The following is a 21,478-nucleotide window of genomic DNA, read 5'->3' on the forward strand; positions in this document are numbered from 1 at the left end:
TCACTGATAGATTTGTCTATCTACTGCTCAGACCACTTGGTGATATATGCCCACATGAGCTGAACATGTCACAATGCCATCTCAGAGACTGAATGGACTTTCAATCCTTATTCCAGATTGCCAGGGTTAGAGATCTAACTATGGCTGGGGAAGTATAGAACCTGAATGTCCCCTCCCCAAGTCCATGGGCCTGAAAAGAAGGGGCGGACAATCTACAAGGTATCCAATCAGGTTCTTTTATAATTCAAAGAATGGTAGTCACAGTCTACAGCTTTTGCTTAGGTTACCCTAGACAAAATGGTCCTCTGGTGTGAAACCTATATGTTTTATTTTAAATGATCCCTAAGAACTTAGAACACCCACAGCTCATCATTGAACAGTTCTCTTATGGCTCTTTCAATCTAGATATTCTAGATGCTTGTAAGTTTCTTTGATATTCCCTTAGGCTAGAATTCTATTCAGTGAGAGATTAGAAATAAATTGCATCTTTGATTTCCTGCCCCCACTTCCTAATCACTAGCACCTATTCTGCCATGGGGCTTTGTCAGTGGAGCTAGTTAGACAGGTAGATGAATGTTTATCCTAATAGGACAATACAGAACTGGAAATTCTGGGAGAATCCAGAAGAGTGAATCAAGATGATGAGCTACATAACAGATAGATTCACTGCTCTTTTCCTCCCTTCTCCTACCTGGCCTCTCCTAGGTTTTTTTGGCCTAGATTTTTTAAAGATAATGATAAATATTTCCAACCAGATAAGTTGTTTCCTTTTTTATATATGATTTGACCTTTGATGTGTGGAGGCAGGTCTAAGAAACCCCATATTTATATTTCTTATCCCCTGCTTTGCCAACATCCTTTCTCATTTTGAACTGCACTTACTCAGATAGATTGGTGTTTAAAACCACCTTGAATATCAGATTGAGCATCAGAGCCAGGTGCAGTGGCACACACCTGTAATCCCAGTGGCTCAGGAGGCTGAGGCAGGAGGATCAAAAGTTCAAGGCCAGCCTCAGCAATTTAATGAAGCCCTAAGTAACGTAAGTGAGACCCTCTCTCTAAATGAAATATAAATAGGGCTGGGGATGTGGCTAAGCACCCTTAGATTCAATCCCTAGTACCAAAGAGAGAGAGAGAGAGAGAGAGAGAGAGAGAGAGAGAGAGAATACACATACCCAAATTCTGTATTATACCAGTGGAGGGAGAAAAGGAAAGAAATAGAACAGTCATTTGTTGAGTGACTATGCTTCTGTCATCATGTGGTGACTTATTTTCCTTCCTGCCTCATGCCTGCTTCCCAGGCTCACCAAAGAGCCTGTAGTTTTCTTGCAGTTCCCCACTGTTGATTTTAGGAACAGATGCTCTTACCATTATTGATCTATTTGATTGGCCCTGCTGCAGGAAGCTGCCCTTGCCTCAATCATCCTTTAGGAGTGACGTCTATAGTCATTCCCTAGAGCTCCTGGCTTTCAGAAAGATCTGATGAGAGACATTAGAGAAGTTTTCATTTCATCCTCACATCCTCAGATTGTTATTTAGCGAGATGGGTTTGGGCAGCGTCTCTGGGAGCAATTATATTCATGTATGCATTTAAATGCAGAGACACAAGTGCACTCAAGTTTACTTATTCCTTAAAGAAGCAAAGAGAGCTAAGAAAAGAGACTCTCTTTCTGCTTTAACTCTACATCTGCTAGATAGGGCCAGCCTGAAAAAATTCCTTGGTTATTCTCATGACTAAGGAAAGAAAATTGGAGGTGGGGTTTCCAGTACCAGTGCCCTCAGTTGCACCTGAGGTCACTAAGCAATTTTGGAAATGGATAGAGCCTGTTGGAGACAAATAACTCCTGCCCTTTTCAGATGCAGCCATTTCCTGCTGTTGCCATTTACCTAAATCCTGTCCTTATCTCTGTATCTTACAGCATCTCAGTCCTGGATTACCCCGGCTGTACCATCCAGGATTTGCCAGAGCTCACTACCGAAAGTCTGGTAAGCCTATGGAGATTTAGTAGCCTTTGAAATTTCCAGGTGGCAGAAGCTGGCATTTGCTCTTTCATTTCTTCTCCAGTCCCATAATGTCCTAGTTTGGGAGTCTCAGATCAATGAAGGCATAATGGCAAGTGTGTAGAGGCTGTAGGGGTTTAAGAGCTGCTGACCCAGTTGAGAATGATTTGGAAAAGCTGAGCTTAGCATTTTTTAGAGAAAAGAGCTAGTGAAAAACACTGAGGAAGAGAAGGAATTTAGAAAGATAATGGGACTGAAATTCAATGTGAACATCTATGCTAAATGGCAGAATTTCTACTGAGCACAATTATCTTCTTTCTGCTATAGCCCATTTGCTTCTCATTTTCATATTAGTTATAAAAACAGGGCATGTACTTCAGAAAATACCTTGCCTCTCTGAGGCAAAAGTCAGTATAGCCATAGAAGGATATCCCAGAAAGTTCCTCATTCTGGAAAGAGCTCTAGGCTAATCAGAAAAGTTCCTCTGAGTTATTCTGAATTCCCTGCAACTGACTGACCAAAAAGTATATTTAAAGATAAGTTGTCTACCTCATCATTTATTGCCACAGTTCTTTAGAATACTATAGTCCATAACCTTATCCTATTGCATTGTAATTACTTATCTGCAACTTTCTCAATTTGATGGTAAACTTCTTGATGGGGGGATAACACCATCTTTATTTTTATGTCCCTAGAATCTAGCACTATGTCTAGTACATTGAAGACTTCAATAAATGCTAAATGATTGAATGATGGTACCCATGGGTGCTACAACCCTTTCCCCCCCCCCAATTTTAATACCTGAAAAATGTTGAGTCAAACAAGTGTATTATGCAAAAATATATTTCTGTGGTACAGGTTTTATGACCCTTAGGAGTTTTGCCTGGAGGGGACTTAAGAGCCACTGACCCAATTCCCTTATATTTCAAAGATGAGAAAACTGAGTTCCCAGTAGATGAAACTGTCTGCTCATAGAGTACACTCCTCACAGCTAACAGACCCCAAATTAGACCTGAGATTAAAGACCCTGAGGATACCAATCTAGCATATTTTTGCCACCAGTACAGAGATTCCCTGTCTTATTTAGATGTGGTCTCAGCAGCTGGAAAAACTGGAAACTTTTTACTCCTACAGAGAAATAACAAATTGTCTAAACAGCTTATTTACATGATTATATTCAATCTTTAAAACAACTCTATGAGTTTGATATTACTATTTTGTAAATGGAGAACTAACTGCCAAGACATTACAGTGGGAAATAGCAGAGTCAGGATAAAGACATGCATCCCTGCCATTCATAGTTGAATGAAGGATACATTTTATACAAAAATAGTGGTACACAGTAGCATTAAAATTCTACTGTTAGTAGAGTATTTCAGAACAAAAAGCCAGTTTTTAGGCTTGAATTTTATTCTTTGATACCATTCCAGCTGTGTTGATTCATATACAGAAATTGATGAGAACTATATTTTCACATCACTTGCAACTGACCTTTTGGAATATGAGCATAAAATTATCGAAATGATTATTATGCCTTCTTAAAGACTTTATTATTATCCAAGAGTAGGTGAAAGCGTGAAGCATGTATCCTTTTTTTTTTTCCTAGCTGTATTAGGGATTGAACCCATAGGTGCTCTGCCACTGAGTTATATCCCTAGCCCTTTTAATTGGGGGGGGGGGGGAGTTGGGTACTGGAGACTGAACTCAGGGGCACTTGACCACTGAGCCACACCCCCAGCCCTATTTCATACTTTATTTAGAGACAGGATCTTACTGAGTTGCTTAGGGCCTCGCCATTGCTGGGGCTGGCTTTGAACTCGAGACCCTCCTATCTTTGCTTCCCAAGCCACTGGGATTACAGGTGTGCACCACCACACCCGGCTCCTAGCCCTTTTAATTTTTAATTTTGAGATGGGGTCTTGCTAAACTGCCCAAACTGGCCTCAAATTTCCAATCCTCCCACCTCAGCCTCCCAAGTAGCTAGGATTATAGGCCTGCATCACCACACCTGGCCATTGATCCTTCTTTTTTTTTTTGCCATTTTATTTTTTTTTATTGGTTGTTCACAACATTACAAAGCTCTTGAAATATCATATTTCATACATTAGATTGAAGTGGGTTATGAACTCCCAATTTTACCCCAAATGCAGATTGCAGAATCATGTCGGTTACACATCCACAATTTTACATAATGCCCTATTAGTAATTGTTGTATTCTGCTACCTTTCCTATCCCCTACTATCCCCCCTCCCCTTCCCTCACATCTTCTCTCTCTACCCCATCTACTGTAATTCATTTCTCTCCTTGTTTATTTTCCCATTCCCCTCACAACCTCTTATATGTAATTTTGTATAGCAATGAGGGTCTCCCTTCATTTCCATGCAATTTCCCTTTTCTTTCTCTTTCCCTCCCATCTCATGTCTCTGTTTAAAGTTAATCTTTTCTTCCTGCTCTTCCTCCCTACTCTGTTCTTAGTTGCTCTCATTATATCAAAGAAGACATTTGGTATTTGTTTTTTAGGGATTGGCTAGCTTCACTAAGCATAATCTGCTCTAGTGCCATCCATTTCCCTGAAAATTCCATGATTTTGTCATTTTTTAGTGCTGCGTAATATTCCATGGTGTATAAATGCCACATTTTTTTTATCCATTCATCTATTGAAGGGCATCTGGGTTGGTTCCACAGTCAAGCTATTGTGAATTGTGCTGCTATGAACATCGATGTGGCAGTATCCCTGTAGCATGCTCTTTTAAGGTCTTCAGGGAATAGTCCGAGAAGGGCAATAGCAGGGTCAAATGGTGGTTCCATTCCCAGCTTTCCCAGGAATCTCCAAACTGCTTTCCAAATTGGCTGCACCAATTTGCAGTCCCACCAGCAATGTACAAGTGTACCCTTTTCTCCACATCCTCGCCAGCACTTGTTGTTGTTTGACTTCATAGTGGCTGCCAATCTTACTGGAGTGAGATGGTATCTTAGGGTGGTTTTGATTTGCATTTCTCTGACTGCTAGAGATGGTGAGCATTTTTTCATGTACTTGTTGATTGATTGTATATCCTCCTGAGAAGTGTGTGTTCAGGTCCTTGGCCCATTTGTTGATTGGGTTATTTGTTATCTTATTATCTAATTTTTTGAGTTCTTTGTATACTCTGGATATTAGGGCTCTATCTGAAGTGTGAGGAGTAAAAATTTGTTCCCAGGATGTAGGCTCCCTATTTACCTCTCTTATTGTTTCTCTTGCTGAGAAAAAACTTTTTAGTTTAAGTAAGTCCCATTTGTTGATTCTTGTTATTAACTCTTGTGCTATGGGTGTCCTATTAAGGAATTTGGAGCCTGACCCCACAATATGTAGATCTGAGCCAACTTTTTCTTCTATCAGACGCAGAGTCTCTGATTTGATATCAAGCTCCTTGATCCATTTTGAGTTAACTTTTGTGCATGGCGAGAGAAAGGGATTCAGTTTCATTTTGTTGCATATGGATTTCCAGTTTTCCCAACACCATTTGTTGAAGATGCTATCCTTCCTCCATTGCATGCTTTTAGCCCCTTTATCAAATATAAGATAGTTATAACTTTGTGGATTAGTTTCTGTGTCCTCTATTCTGTACCATTAGTCCACCCGCCTGTTTTGGTACCAGTACCATGTTGTTTTTGTCACTATTGCTCTATAATATAGTTTGAAATCTGGTATCGCTATACCGCCTGATTCACACTTCCTGCTTAGAATTGCTTTTGCTATTCTGGGTCTTTTATTTTTCCATATGAATTTCATGATTGCTTTATCTATTTCTACAAGAAATGCCGTTGGGATGATCCTTCTTTTTTTTTTTTTTTCTTGGCTTTTATTTTTTATTCTCTTTTTCTAACATTGTTTTTTTTTTGTTTTGTTTTTTTGTTTTTTGTTTTTTTTTGTTTTTTTTTTTTTATTGGTTGTTCACAACGTTACAAAGCACTTGACATATCATACTTCATACATTAGACTGAAGTGGGTTATGAACTCCCAATTTTACCCCAAATGCAGATTGCAGAGTCACATCGGTTACACATCCACAATTTTACATAATGCCCTATTGGTAATTGTTGTACTCTGCTCCCTTTCCTATCCCCCACTATCCCCCCTCCCCTCCCCTCCCTTTTACTCTCTCTACCCCATCTACTGTAATCCATCTCCCTCCTTATTTATTTTCCCATTCCCCACCCAGCCTCTTATATGTAATTTTGTATAGCAATGAGGGTCTACCTTCATTTCCATGCAATTTTCCTCATCTCTCCCTTTCCCTCCCATCTCATGTCACTGATTAATGTTACTCTTTTCTTCCTACTCTTCCTCCCTGCTCTGTTCATATTTGCTCTCTTAATTAAGGAAAAAAAAAAAAAGTCATGCTAGTCCTTTCTGTGGAACAATAGTGGCACCTGGTGGTTTTGTTTAGTAACCACAGACTTTTTCTTCTTATTTAAAAAAAAATTTTTATTAATTAATTTATTTATTTTAATTAGGTATATATGACAGCAGAAGGCATTTTGACTCACTGTACACAATTGCAGCACAACTTTTCATTTCTCTGTACACAACATAGCATTGCATCATATGTGCAGTCATACATGTACCTAGGGTAATGATGTCCATCTCATTCTACCATCTTTCCTGCTCTTTTTCTCTTGAATACACATTGCAAGTATATTCCCTGTGCCCAGTCATGGCCTTCATTGATTAACAAGTTTACCCACATGGGATCTCAATATAATGATTTATCTAAACTGATAACTTCTGTACTCAGAAAAAACGCTGATGTTTATAAGAGTAAAATTTTATCTCTTTAAGTCTTAACAAATTGAAAGCACAGAAAATGTACTGGCTATTTAAGTATAGGATTTATTTTAAGCAATATCTCAAGCATATAGATACATTATTTTTTTAAAAAAATAAGGATTTTATATAGTTGTGTTTCACTTGTCATAGTAAAATTTGTGTTCACAATATGACTTTATTAAACATTTTTTTGGTGGTGTTTGTGATCAAACCCAGGGCTTCATGCATGCTAAGCAGGTTCTCTACAACTGAGCTATATACTTCAGCCCCCTTAAACATTCTTGAGAACATAATTATTAATTATACTCCACTACTTATTTTTTTAAAATACTTCTCTTTTACTATTGGACATTTATCTCAGTTTTCCCTATCTAACCTCAAACAAATATCCTTTCATATTTTTCTGATTATTTCCCTAAAAGAGACTCCTAGAAATAGAGTTACTGGGCTAAGGTAGTCTTGGTTCATATTTTTATGTTTTCTGAATTTTAATTGAATTCAATTCAGTTTCATTTGGAACTCCAGCTGCATAGCATGGTGGACATGAAATAGTTAATGGCATATTATTTCTGAATTCTTTCCATTCTGTCAAAAGGGTTAGCTTTAGAATAGGTCATCCTCGCCCATGTAGGAGGAATTAAGGTTTCTGGATCTCCATTGTCTGTATTCAAATTCAATAGGTAGGACAAAATTAAATTTCGATTCTAAACTTAAATGAAGGACGGTGAATATATGATTATGGGGAAGTTAGGTGTGGCTGTAAAAGGCAGTGGATACAGTCCAGCCTGTCAGATGCTCAACATCTGGATGGTTGTTTAGAGCAGTGGCACAAATTGATGTTTTGGGGGATAGTAGATCGTTTACATACATTAATGTCTTTTTTCTTTCTTTATATATACATTATAATGTAATGTTATTATAATGATGCATTTATAATGTATGAGCCAACATAGATATATGTGGGAGTACACAAAGATTATTTTATGGTAGGTATGTGCAATAACAATGTTTAAAGAACACTGCTTTAGAGTATTGTGAAATGTGGGCAAGTTTTTAGGTCGGTTTTCTTTGTGGGCCTGTAAGACTTAAAGAGAAATCATGCAGCCAGGCATGGTGGTGCATGCCTGTAATCCCAGCAACTCAGTAGGCTGAGTCAAGATTACTGCAAGTTTGAGGCCAGTCTCCACAATTTAGTGAGGCCCTAAGCAACTTACTGAGATCCTTAGTGAGATCAGAAAAATATGAAAGGATATTTGTTTGAGGTTAGATGAGAAAAACTGAGATAAATGTCCAATGGTAAAAGAGAAGTATTTAAAAAAATAAGTAGTGGAGTATAAAAAGGGTTGGGGATATAGCTCAGCAATCCTCCTGCCTTAGCCTACTGAGTAACTGAGATCATAAGCATGTACTACCACACCTGGTTTCATTCTTCTCCTTTCTAACAGATTTGGGCAAAGAAAATGTGAAAAAGTTTTTGTGCATCTATTGTCACTGCTACAAAGCTGACCTGAAGTTCCAAATGATTATTCCCTCCCATGCTATAGAATGTCATTTAAAATATCAGTATCACATACAGAGGAGGACATGTTTTGAACAGTGTGGGTATTCAAGCTGTCCACATGTAGATTCAGGAGAAGGAATGAGGAAAAGGTAGTATTTATGGAATCATGCAGTACCAGAGTTAGAAGTGTCTTGGTCCCTATCTTGCCCAATGCCACCCTTTAGTGATGAGGAAACAGAGTGGTGAAGTGATGTTGAAAGCCTTATAAAGGGCTACACAGAGTCAGTCAACAGTGGATCAGAAATTGCATGAGTAGCCATTTGCAAAGAAATATTTGACATTTCCTTTCAGATCTAAGCAAGTGAAATTATTAAGTTAATTTTAAAAACGTAGATCATCAAAATTGCTCAAATTTGGATTTAATATCTTTTCAGAAAAACTTATAGAAATATGTTCACACCACTTAAAATTATATACTGAATCCTTTCATCAACCTTATTGAATTTAGTTTTTATAACTTCCTAATCCAGATATTTCCAGACACCTCAGATTTCTGTTGTTTTTGGTTTTCTTTTCTTTTTTTAAATATTTTTTTAGTTTTTTATAATTGGATACAATACTTTTATTTTATTTATTTATTTTTATGTGGTGCTGGGGATTGAACCCAATGCCTCACACGTGCTAGGTGAGCCCTCTACCGCTGAGCCACAACCCCAGCCCCTGTTTTGGTTTTCTTTTTGGAATGTAATCATTATGTTCAAACACTAAGTTCTATAACATTCCTTTAAGGCATTATTAACCAATGATTTATGACCTTGATTTAAAATAAAGTCTTTATTCTACTATTCACCATCACTATTTAAAACCAATGATACCTTTAGCATTATTGTTTTTCTATCACAGATAAAAATATATCATATTTCACACTCAGAGCCTTGCTTTAAAAGTTCAGTCTGATCATAGGCTGACTGAACTCAAGTCTGATGTTACACTTTTTAAGCAGGAAACCTGTTTTTTGTTATTAGTTTTTGTGGGGGGTTTTGAGGAGATTAGAATTATCCACATAATTTTTTTGTTTTGTTTTTGCAGTGCTGCAAATTAAACCCAGAACTTCACGCATACTATATTTGATATATACCACAAAGTATATATCAATTTTCCATGAATTATTTATACAGAGAAAGAACCATGGATTAAAAGAAAATTTAGCATTTTATCAATTTTCCTGTTGGTCACTATTTCTATAATGGATTCTTGGGGAGATTAGAATCTCTGGGGTGATTTTCCAAACTCACATGCATATCCCTTCCAAGGCACGGGTAGTTCACTAAAGTACCCAGAAGGATCTTGAAATTTTCTTCTTCCTTACCTATTAACTCCACTTGAGAACCATTACTCTCTTTTATGATACTAGATCTAGGTCCTTAAATCTAGCCATAACCTGTCAGAAACCCATATGATAAGGGAATTATTCTATAATGATGTGGGAAAAGAAAATCTAAAATAAAAAATATGACTTTGTTTTGAGAGTTATATGAGCCATAATAAAGAAATTGATCAAAGAATCATTTGCTGAGAAAAGCTATTGTGAATTTGCAGTCATTGAATATTAAATCTAGCAATTTTTTTGTAATAGTTTCCAATAAATGCAAGGATGACAGACAGATCTGTTTTTGCCAAGAAGGGATCTTGAGCAGGTTTCTATAGATTATAGGATTTTCATCAGTTGAAGGGGAGGGATTGGGTCATTAGATGAACATTTGACTTTCCTATAGCTATAAAATTCTCCTACATTCATTAGAAAACAAATTAATATCAATAACTTTGATTTTTCAATGCAGAGCTGGTTTGTAATTAGAAAGTAAGAATCATCACTTACAGACTTCAATAAGCTATTGAGGAGTTCCAGATATATCGGATTTCACAGTCAGAGCCCTGCTTTAAAAGTTCAGTCTGGGGCTGGGGATGTGGCTCAAGCAGTATCGCGCTTGCCTGGCATGCGTGCGGCCCGGGTTCGATCCTCAGCACCACATACAAACAAAGATGTGTGTCTGCCGAAAACTGAAAAATAAATATTAAAATTCGCTCTCTGTTCTCTCTCTCTCTCTCTTAAAAAAAAAAAAAGTTCAGTCTGATCATAGGCTGACTGAACTCAAGTCTGATGTTACACTTTTTAAGCAGGAAACCTTACTGTTTTTTATTATTAGTTTTTGTGGGGTTTTTTGAGGAGATTAGAATTATCCACATAATTGTTTTTTTGCAGTGCTGCAGATTGAACCCAGAACTTCACACATACTAGGCAAGTACTCTATCAGTGAGCTACACCCAGCTCTTGTTTTTCATGGACACAGTTATCTTCTGCTGGAATTGTAGCAGGATATCAGAAGGGGTTTCTCTACCCTCGGGTCTTCAGGAAGCTCAGAAAGCAATGTAACTAGAAGTTGAACAGAAAACAGTCTTCAGATTCAATAGAGATTAGGCACTTATGGTTGAGCACTCATGTGTGACCTTGTACACGCCCCTTCTCTCTCGGCCTTAGTGTTTGCTTCTATGGATGACAGAATTGGACTAGAATAGCTAAGTCCCTTCTAGTGTTCAGATTTTGACCAAACTGATTCCATCAGTCCAAAAAGAAGAAAACATTCTGTTCTTGATGATCTGTCTTACTTATCCACATAATTGGTGTCACCTGGGTTTTTATTTGGCTTTGCTCACTCAGCTAGGATCTTTCAGAACAGAGCCCTGGTAATGCACCTTGGAGATCTTCTGATAGGGTAGAATGTGATGTCCCTGAAATGAATCCTTAGACTCAAGGTATATTACCAAACAAATAACTTATTTGTGATTGTGGAACATGGGCAAATGTTTTTATTTTGGGGGCTGGGGATCAAACCTAGGGGCTCTCTACCACTGAATTATATCCCCAACTCTTTTTATTTTTTGAGACAGGGTCTTGCTAAGTTGCTGAGGTTGTTCTCAAACCTGCGATCTTCCTACCTCCTGATTAGCTGGGATTATAGGCATGTGCCACCACGCCCAGCTTCTCCTGGGACTAGTTCTTATAAAGTTTTTGAGAAACTTTTTGACTCTCACTATTAGGAATTAGGAAAGACTAATACCCTCAAAACTCTTGGATGTTCATTCTACATTAGATGTATGCCTGTCTTGCTGGCATCAAATTAATCTAGGGGAGGAGGAGGTAATTTTATGGTTGCCAGACAATAGCTCACTTCTACATATATACACCTCCACCTCCCTATTCTTGCATTCTCCTGTCACATTGTAGACTTGAGGAATTTCCAAGATTTTGGTTTGTCCATTGTGCATGTAGGGGACCAGACCCAGGGTTTTGCACATAATAGGCAAGTGCCCTACCACTGAGCTATACCCCCATCTCAGCTGAGTAGGTTTCCAAGTGAAGGATATTATGTGCTCTGAGATTTCTTAAGTGTGTAAAGAGCATGAAGATAAGGAGGTAGCATTCCATATTGGAAACCCTAACCTAAACTGATCAACAGTGATTTGCAGGCTTCTGAGGGTATTACAAACCTTGTGTTGAGACAATGATGGATGTTCTTTATTTCAGGAAGCTGGAGACAACAACCAGTTCTGCTGGAGAAATCTCTTTTCTTGCATCAACCTCCTGAGGCTGCTCAATAAACTGACCAAATGGAAACATTCCAGGACCATGGTGAGTGGGGCTTTAGATCACAGAAGTATCTATCTGACTGAATTTTTTAATCATTAATAAGTATTTATGCACAACCTGCTTTATGAGATCTTAGACACTGGATGCTACATAAGTTTCATCACCTAATTCTGGGTGCTTATTTGAAATAAAACGATTGTTCACCAGGGAACTGAATATGGACATTCCTTTAGGGTTGGTAGTTCACACATTCCAAATGATACAAATGTAACATTACTCATTAAGGCATTGCTGGTAATAACCAAAGATTGGAAATATTACTGGCTCTTTGGGTATTTGTGATCTTTATCAGAAGAATCAAATAAAGGAACATTAGCCCTGGAACAAGGCTTTGTATTCTCATGTTCAAGCAGAAGGAAAGTAGCACGTGGGAGACACAAATCCCAGGCTAACCTCCAACAAAGGAAAAAGATCTATAGGGTAGGCAGGGACCCAGTCTCTCAATGTCATGTCTCATTCCCTCCTTAAGTCTTCACTAAAGTGTGAGTTTTACTATGCAAATAAAGCAAAGGCAACATATGTTACTTTAGTGACTATTTAACACATGCATTTGTCTCTTACCTCCTGGAATTTTTTCCTTATCACCTGGGAAAGTTTCTAATTGGTTTTTGGAGCAGGACAGATCATTTACCTGCCTCAGTGGATTTGATTTTAAACATCTTGTTTTTCTTCACTCTGTTTTTGGTACATCTGCCAACCATATAGTTGGCTGAGGTGACTTTCCAACCTCCTGTCTCCTGGTGTGTTATCTTAATTTTATAGCATTAAAGACTGGTCTGGGGGCTGGGGATGTGGCTCAAGCGGTAACGCGCTCACCCGGCATGCGTGCGGCCCGGGTTCGATCCTCAGCACCACATACAAACAACGATGTTGTGTCCGCCGATAACTAAAAAATAAAAAAATAAAAAATAAATAAAAAGACTGGTCTGTTTTTTTAACTCCCAATATTGTGTTATGTTTGTTAACCCCCTACAACTACAAAGCTAACTTAGCTGTCAAACAATCTAAATGCCCATTAATGTAGGACCCAACTGAAATGATGGTAAGTATTTATATAACCATTAAAAAGAATGAGGCAGTGTTATACTGGTATGGAATAATTTTTAGGTTATTTTGTAAAATAAAAACAAAGATATGAAACAGTATGATAGGATACTGTTGATAGTTGCCTCTCATTAGTATTAGAAAAACAGTAACATGTTATACATAGAATTATCTTCAGGATATATACAAAAAACTGGTAACAGTGAAATGGGGTTTATGGCAGACAAAACTTCTTTTGCCATGCCCCTTGAATATTAGAAACTTTAGAATGATTCCTCTGTATTCTTTTTAAAATATTTTTATTTGTTCTAATTAGTTATACATGACAGTAGAATGCATTTTTTAGAGCGAGAGAGAGAGAATTTTTTAATATTTATTTTATAGTTTTTGGTGGACACAACATCTTTATTTTTATGTGGTGCTGAGGATCAAACTCAGCGGCCCACACATGCCAGGTGAGCACGCTACCGCTTGAGCCATATCCCCAGCCCCACAGAATGCATTTTTGACCCATCATACATAAATGGAGTATAACTTTGTAGAATTACACAGGTCATGTAATCATACACGTACATAAGGAAATAATGTCCAATTCATTCCACTATCATCCCTACCTCTGTGCCCCCTCCCCTCCCCTCAATCCCCTCTCTCTAGTCCAAAATACCTCTATTCTCCCCACCCACTTATTGTAAATTAGCATCCACAAATCAGAGAGAATATTAGGCCTTTGGTTCTTTAGGATTGACTTATTTTACTTAGTATAATATTCTCCAGTTCCATCCATTTACCTGCAAATGCCATAATTTCATTCTTCTTTAAGGTTGAGTAATATTCCATTGTGTATATATACCACAGTTTCTTTCATCTGTTGAAGGGCACCTGGCTTGGTTCCATAGTTTAGTTATTGTGAATTGAGCTGCTATAAACATTGATATGGCGTGTCACTATAGTATGCTGATTTTAAGTCCTTTGGGTATACCAAGGAGTGGGATGACTGGGTCAAATGGTGGTTCCATTCCAAGTTTTCTTGGGTGATTCCTGTATATTCATTTTAAGAGACACATTCTTTATATATATAAAATATATAATGTGTGTGTGCATATACCTTTATTTTTTTAATATGGTGCTGGAGATAGAACCCAGTGTCTCATTCATGTTAGGCAAGCGCTCTGAGCCACAAGTCTAGCCCTCTATATTCTTTTTTTTTTTTTTTTTTTAGTTGTAGTTGGACAAAATACCTTTATTTTATTTATTTGTTTCTATGTGATGCTGAGGATCAAACCCAGGGCCTCGCATGTGGTAGGCGAACGCTCTACCGCTGAGCCATAACCCCAGCCTCAAGCTTTCTATATTCTTGAAGACTAAATCTAAGTAGGGTCTAGACCTTATATTCCCAATAGCTCCCCAAGGCTTTCTTAGTTTTAATTTGTCAGTTGGAAATTCCAAGAAACTTTGTATCTTTATAAAGTTCATATCTTTTTCCTTTATATCTTTATATCTTTTTATTTTTCTTTACCCCCACCCCCTTTCATTGGACAGATGCTGGTGGTGTTTAAATCAGCACCAATCTTAAAACGGGCCCTCAAAGTCAAACAGGCCATGCTGCAACTTTATGTCTTGAAGCTGCTAAAGATACAGACCAAGTACCTGGGGCGCCAGTGGAGGAAAAGCAACATGAAAACCATGTCAGCCATTTATCAGAAAGTGCGCCACCGCATGAACGATGACTGGGCTTATGGGAATGGTGAGTATTCTCAAAGCTGTTGACTTCCAGGAGATGCCCAGGATTTAAACAAACTCAATAAACATTTGTCTCTACTCTTTTGGCATGAATTGTTACATATTTTAGATGAGAAAATAGGTCAGACGCTGATACACCAAACTTTTTAACGCCCCACACTCTAGTTTGTACCTTGTTCTATATGAACTATGAAAACGTATTTGATAAAAGAAGTAAATTGATATTTCAGAAAAGCTAGAAGAGAGTTAGGGCTGTAGCTCAGTGGTAGGGCACTTGCTTAGCATATATAAGGCCCAAGGTTCAATCCCCAGTACTGCAAAAAAAAAAAATAAGAAAAAAGGGGAAAAGATAAAAGAAGGAAGGAAAGAGAGAAAAAAGGACAAAGAATATTGAATATTTTTACCACAAAGAAATGAAAAATGTTTGAGGAGATATACTTACCTTGATCTGAAAATTATACAACATGTACATGTATTGAACTATCATTTGGTATGATAAGTAGCTTATTATAAAGTATATGTATCTTTTTTCCAATTTTTATCTATTTGGGGGGAAAAAAGCAAGTAAATTGAGAGAAACACTCCTTTCCAAAACATTCCTTTCAATGATCTTTTCTTCAAAAGATATTTTTAAATTTAATTAATTTTTTTTCAGTACTGGGAAATGAACTCAGGATGCTACCCCACCCAGCTACATCCCCAGCCCTTTTTATTCTTTATTTTGAGACAGGGTCTTACTTAGTTGTCGAGTCGAGGCTGGCCTTGAACTTGTAATCTTCCTGCCTGAGCTTCCCAAGTACCTGGGATTACAGGCATACACTACCACACCTGGCTTATGACATTTTTTTATTATTACAAAGCAGTTAGAAAAAAAGATAAAATACAATAAAACATTTTACTATACCGTTGAATATACATCATATTTGTACCACAATAGGTTGCCATTGTTGACATTGTATGTTCTTCCAGATCCTTTTCTATGTATATTTCATTAAAAAGAAAGTAAATAGTATATGCTTCTTTATAATCTCTTTTTAGTTAACATTACCTCTCTTTTTAAAAATTTTATTTATTTGTTTGTTTTATGTGGGTGCTGAGGATCAGACCAATGCCTCATATGTGTTAGGCAAGGGCTCTACCACTGAGCTACAACCCCAGCCCCAACTCTATCTTTTCATACCAATATATTTTCTTTTTTTTTCCAATAATCAAGTCCATATTCATAATTCTTACATTGTCCCAAAGTGTTCTTTTTAAATATATATATATATATATATATATATATATATATATATATATATTAGTTGTAGATGGATAGAATACCTTTATTATTATTTTTCTGTGTGGTGCTGAGGATCAAACCTAGTGCCTCACACATGCTAGGCAAGTGCTGTATCACTGAGCCACAACCCAGCCCCGCAAAGTGTTCTTTTTTTTTTTCTTTTATAAAAATTTTAACATGGTCCATGTAAATACTCAACAGTCAGAATCACCCGCAAGGTGTTCTTTATCGCTGTTTTTCCCAAGTCAGAATCCTATTCACAATCTCAAATTGCATCAGGCTATTATATATGTTAATTCATTTTGAATATAGCAGTCTTCTTTCCTCCATAACATTAACTAGACCAATTGTCTTGAAGTACCATTTACCTTATTTCTTTATCCATGTTATTACCTATATGCTGAAAGTTAGATCTTAAGGTTTGGTAAATTCAATTTAAACTTGTGTGGCTATCATACCTCCTAGCCAATGTTGGAAACTGACATATAGACTGATATCAGGAGGCATAATATCTGGTTGAGCAATCAGAACTTATACTAAGATTGAATGGAGTTTGGAAAAATGTTATTTGGGAGAGTTTTTCCCCCCATGGTATTGCATTTGGTGTAGTGGGATATAACCATTATTTCCATAATTGTATTTAAGAGTTTTTATACCAGGCATAGTTTTGCACATCTATAATCCCAGATACTCTGTAGGATAAGGCAAGAAGTTTACAAGTTCAATGCCACTCTGTCTCAAAATAAAAATAAAAGGGGGTTCAGTGGTAAAGCACTCCTGAGTTCACATCGCAATACAACACACACCAAAAAAAAAAAAAAAAAACTTTAGTAAGGTGATAAATAACTTATTTTTTCTGGAATTTGCAAGCTGCTTAAATTTTAGAGGTTGCTGCAATAAAGAACTCAGAGAACTAAGGGAAGCATTTGGGTATATATTGCTGGTATATGACAAGCCAGCATGTAACTTCTACTGTAAGACATAAAGTTCAATTTGCTATATAAGTTCTTATGCATTTATTTTAATATTTATTTTTTAGGTGTAGATGGACACAACACAATGCCTTTATTTTTTTATTTTTTAATTTTTTTCAATGCCTTTATTTTTATGTGGTGCTGAGGATCGAACCTGGGTCCCACCCGTGTTAGGCGAGCGCTCTACCACTGAGCCACAATCCTAGCCCTTCTTATGCATTTTTTTTTAATTTTTATTTTTTTAATATTTATTTTTTAGTTCTCGGCGGACACAACATCTTTGTTGGTATGTGGTGCTGAGGATCGAACCCGGGCCGCACGCATGCCAGGCGAGCGCGCTACCGCTTGAGCCACATCCCCAGCCCCCAATCTTATGCATTTTTAAAGCATAAAATTTTAAAATATTTTTTTAGTTGTAGATGAACACAATACTTTTATTTTTATGTGGTGCTGAGGATTGAACCCAGTGCTTCACCCATACTGAACAAGTACTCTACCACTGAGCTAAAACCCCAGCCCAAAGCATAAAAATGTTTTATCCTGAAAATGACATACCTCTGGTTGCTGCCCTTATGAACTCAAACACAAACTTTTTTTTATCACTTTTTATGATAAATCATTGAATAGGCTGTTTGGAGTAGTAGTGCATACCTGAAATCTGAGAGAATCCAAGTTTGAGGCCAGCTTCAGCAATATAGTGAGATCCTGTCCCAAAATAAAAACTAAAAAGAGCTGGGGATATAACTCATTGTGAAGTACCTCTGGGTTCAATACCCATTAATTGGAAAGACAAAAAAAAAGCTACTGAATGTAGTACATAAGAAATTTGTGAAATTTCTATCTCTAGCCCTGAAAAATGAAAGCAAATCAGATTATGTTTTGTGCTTTTACTTCCATGGACATCTTCATAATCTTAAAATAAGGTGACACAAATTTGTCATGTGCTAGGGGAGATTTCAAGGAATTGAGAAAGTCTTAATAATTGGTCCATTTATTTTTATTTATTTATTTATTTTTTTTGTGGGGAGCCGGGTGATGCTGAGGATTGAACCCAGGGTTCAGGCTAAGAATGTGCTCTACCACTGAGCTACACCCGCAGCGCATTCTCATTCTCCATGTCCACTCCTCTTGTTCTTTCTCTTGAGAGCTGATGACTGCATTCAGATGGGAAACTCTTATTCCTTACCCTAGGAAAGCTCAATAATGGATATTTAATTATCTTTTTGGAAAACATAGTATATAACTAACTAGTAAGAAAGGAGAATAAAGAGGGACTGGAGTTGTGGCTCAGAGGTAGAGTGCTTGCCTAGCACGTGCAGGGCCCTGGGTTTGATCCTCAGCACCACATAAAAATAAATGAAATAAAGGCATTGTGTCCAAATACAACTAAAAATATTTTTTTAAAGAAAGTAGGATAAAGAAAAGGAAATATAAGCCAGGTTTGCTAATCCCAACTACTTGGGAGACTGAGGCAGGAGGATTGCAAGTTTGAGAACCCAGCAATTTAGCAAGACCTGTCTTGAAATAAAATTCTTAAAAAGGGCTAGAGACATTGCTCAGTATCAGAGCCCCTATCTAGTATGCATGAAGCCCTAAAAAAAAAGAAAGAAAGAAAAAAGAAAAAGAGAGGAAGGAAAGAGTCCACCTCCTTCAGAGCCCTTGTTTTCTTTTTCAGAGGTAACTACTGTACACAATTTCGAGACTACCCTTCCAAAATAGTTTCTGTATATACAAACTTATGTTGGAGGGCATATGTGTATCTTCTAAGCCTAAATGTCAGTATGCTATATATTTAATTTGTACATTGTTCTTTATAAAAGAGTTCTGAGCAGTTTCACTGATGGAATCCCGTAGACCATGCTCTATAGAAGAGAAGTGGTGTCTTGGTGGTATACTTCTTTTTATTCCTTTCTTCTCAATGCAGACATTGATGCCAGGCCATGGGACTTCCAAGCAGAAGAATGCACCTTGAGAGCCAACATCGAGGCTTTTAACAGCCGCCGATATGACAAACCCCAGGACTCTGAATTTTCACCTGTCGATAACTGCTTGCAGAGTGTTCTGGGGCAGAGGTTGGATCTTCCAGAAGATTTCCACTATTCCTATGAGCTGTGGCTGGAGAGAGAGGTGTTTTCACAGCCCATCTGTTGGGAGGAACTGCTCCAGAATCACTGACTGAGCTCTTATCGACAAAGCATCTGATAGATGGAGGTTGGCTCCAAATAAATGGTGCTCTGCCCATTTAGCCTTTGTTTCCGGCTCTAGGATGCATGTCAAGGGAGCATCTGGCCCATACCTGAGGCAGCCAGCATAGTTCAGGGCTATTCTGGAGGAAGTTTGGCCTGGAAATGGCTCCTGAGTCACAACAAACTGATCTGCTTGCCCTAACATCAGCCTTGGAAATCTTAAAAAGGGCTAGGGGTATAGCTCAGTGGTAGAGCCTTGCCTAGCAAGCACAAACTCTGGGTTTAATTCCTGGTACCACTAAAAAAAAAAAAAAAAAAAAAAAAAAACTAGGTGAAACCAACTTTAAGACTGCATTTTACATTTAAAATTTTGACACTTCTTTCTAAAATCATTAGTTCTAAGATGATTTTAGAGCACCTGCACCTTTTTGTGAAGGATGATGATTTACTATTCCCTAAACATTGCATGTTATAAAAGAGTGTATTGTGTAGAGTGGTTCTTTTATTTTCTAAGAGAGCTATGTTCAATGTGAAAATTATTTCCTTGTATATTCTGTATGGGGCATGGAGTGCTTTGCCATTTGTAAACAGCCATAGTCAATATGAAATGATCAGGCCTTCTTTAAGGATGCTTCATGTTTTTCTGAAATTACTTAGTATTTAAATGGTTGGATACACTGCAGAAAATTATCCTTTTCATTTAATTCATTTTTTTAATGACAAGTTAACCACAGGAGGTTTTATTTATTGAGATGGCATGTCCATTTGTGTTGATTATTTTTTTTAATTGAAAAGAACAGCAAGAGAATCACAGCTTACTATTTTTTCTTCTGAAATGTTGATTGATTTATTTTCTTTTTACTGCTAGCAAAGTGTCCTGTGGGAATGTAGCAATGCTGTTTCTACCTAAAAGTTGCACATTTCATAGAAAATAAAAGGGCTGATATATCAACCTTTTTATATTTCATTCTTTTTGCAGCAGAACTGCATACTTTCCAAAAGAAACAAGGTTTTTAGAAAGGTTCCTAATTCAGTCAGGATCATTTTTTCTTGTGTTCCCCAGTTATGTCATCTATATCTTCTAGCTTTTTCACTTTAAATTCCACCCTTCCAACAGACACTACTGATTCTTTTTATGATGGCATCAGGACACTATGCCAAGAGGTCTTGTCTAAATTGGCTTTGTCAACTATTTGGAGGTTATGATAGGGTACCTGATAATATCCAAAGAAATTATACCAGAATCTAATAAGTACCTCTTTTTCCTTTAGGATAGCAGGATTTTTGTCTTTATGGAAAAGTCATGAAGAATTTAAGTATATAGTGGATGACACTTATTTAAATATTTAAAAAAATCTTTACCTAAGTAGGACACCTGTCCTCATTGCAATCAAATAATTTACTGAGTAACATCTTCTGTAAATTATATTAATCTGGGGTCCAGCTAGTATGATTTTAATATTATTTGAATGAAAAGATAATTTTCAAGGAAAGAGCAATCATCAATCTATTTCTTTTAAAGCCATGTAATACTCAATTTGTGTCAAGAACAAATTAGTTGCCCTTTAAAAATATGCACATGGGTGCTTTCTGAGGCACAGGAGTATGCCAAGCTTTAACATTTCATACTTGATAATTCTTCTCTAAGGGAAGATTAATTCTCAATGCAGATAGAGAAATTGAAGTACCAATGATAAATAACTGACTTTAAATCACATCATTTTTTTTCTTACTGATATGCTGGCACTAGCTTTCAGGTATTAACATCCAGCCCCATATCTAAGGTAACAAATCTGAATCTCTCAATTTGAGAATCTGTGTGTGTGGTTAGGAATAAATTCCAAATAACCACCCTGTAATGGTGATTACTGTTTCTACATAGAACACTATTTGAGTGATTTATAAAGTAGTTTTTTGTTTGTGTTGATTGTTGAAAATACCGTTTATCTTGTTAAGCACTATAATAAAAAGAAAAATAAGCTTGAATTAGAAAGTTGGTCTTTAAAGTCTTCAACATAAATGGAATAGTAAAGTCAAATTAATAGGATTTAATAGCAGGTTAATATATAACTCCAAATATCAATGACTTATGACAAATATTTATTTCTACATCATGAGTTGGGGGGTCAGCCACAGTTCTGTTGACTCAGCCTGGTTTGCTAGATTAACTCATTTCCATAAATCTTCTTATTCTACTAGTAGGCTAATGGACTATCCCCTACCTAGTACATACT

At 37.0% G+C, this 21,478-nt stretch overlaps 1 protein-coding gene across 3 annotated transcripts in view; it reads left to right on the forward strand.

Annotated features, from left to right (window-relative positions):
- STRIP2 (striatin interacting protein 2) overlaps nucleotides 1–19,458 on the forward strand; it is a 49,023-nt gene extending 29,565 nt beyond the window's left edge. For all 3 annotated transcript variants that reach the window (XM_081288574.1, XM_081288575.1, XM_081288576.1), the window contains 4 exons: nucleotides 1,920–1,986; nucleotides 11,896–12,000; nucleotides 14,602–14,806; nucleotides 18,983–19,458. In XM_081288574.1, coding sequence (XP_081144700.1) covers nucleotides 1,920–1,986; nucleotides 11,896–12,000; nucleotides 14,602–14,806; nucleotides 18,983–19,233 — 628 coding nt within the window. In that variant the 3' untranslated portion in view covers nucleotides 19,234–19,458. The remainder of the gene's footprint in view (nucleotides 1–1,919; nucleotides 1,987–11,895; nucleotides 12,001–14,601; nucleotides 14,807–18,982) is intronic.
- The last annotated feature ends 2,020 nt before the right edge of the window (nucleotides 19,459–21,478 follow it).

The sequence above is a fragment of the Spermophilus citellus genome (genome assembly GCF_964194105.1).
Source record: "Spermophilus citellus genome assembly, chromosome: 3".
NCBI lineage: Eukaryota > Metazoa > Chordata > Mammalia > Rodentia > Sciuridae > Spermophilus > Spermophilus citellus.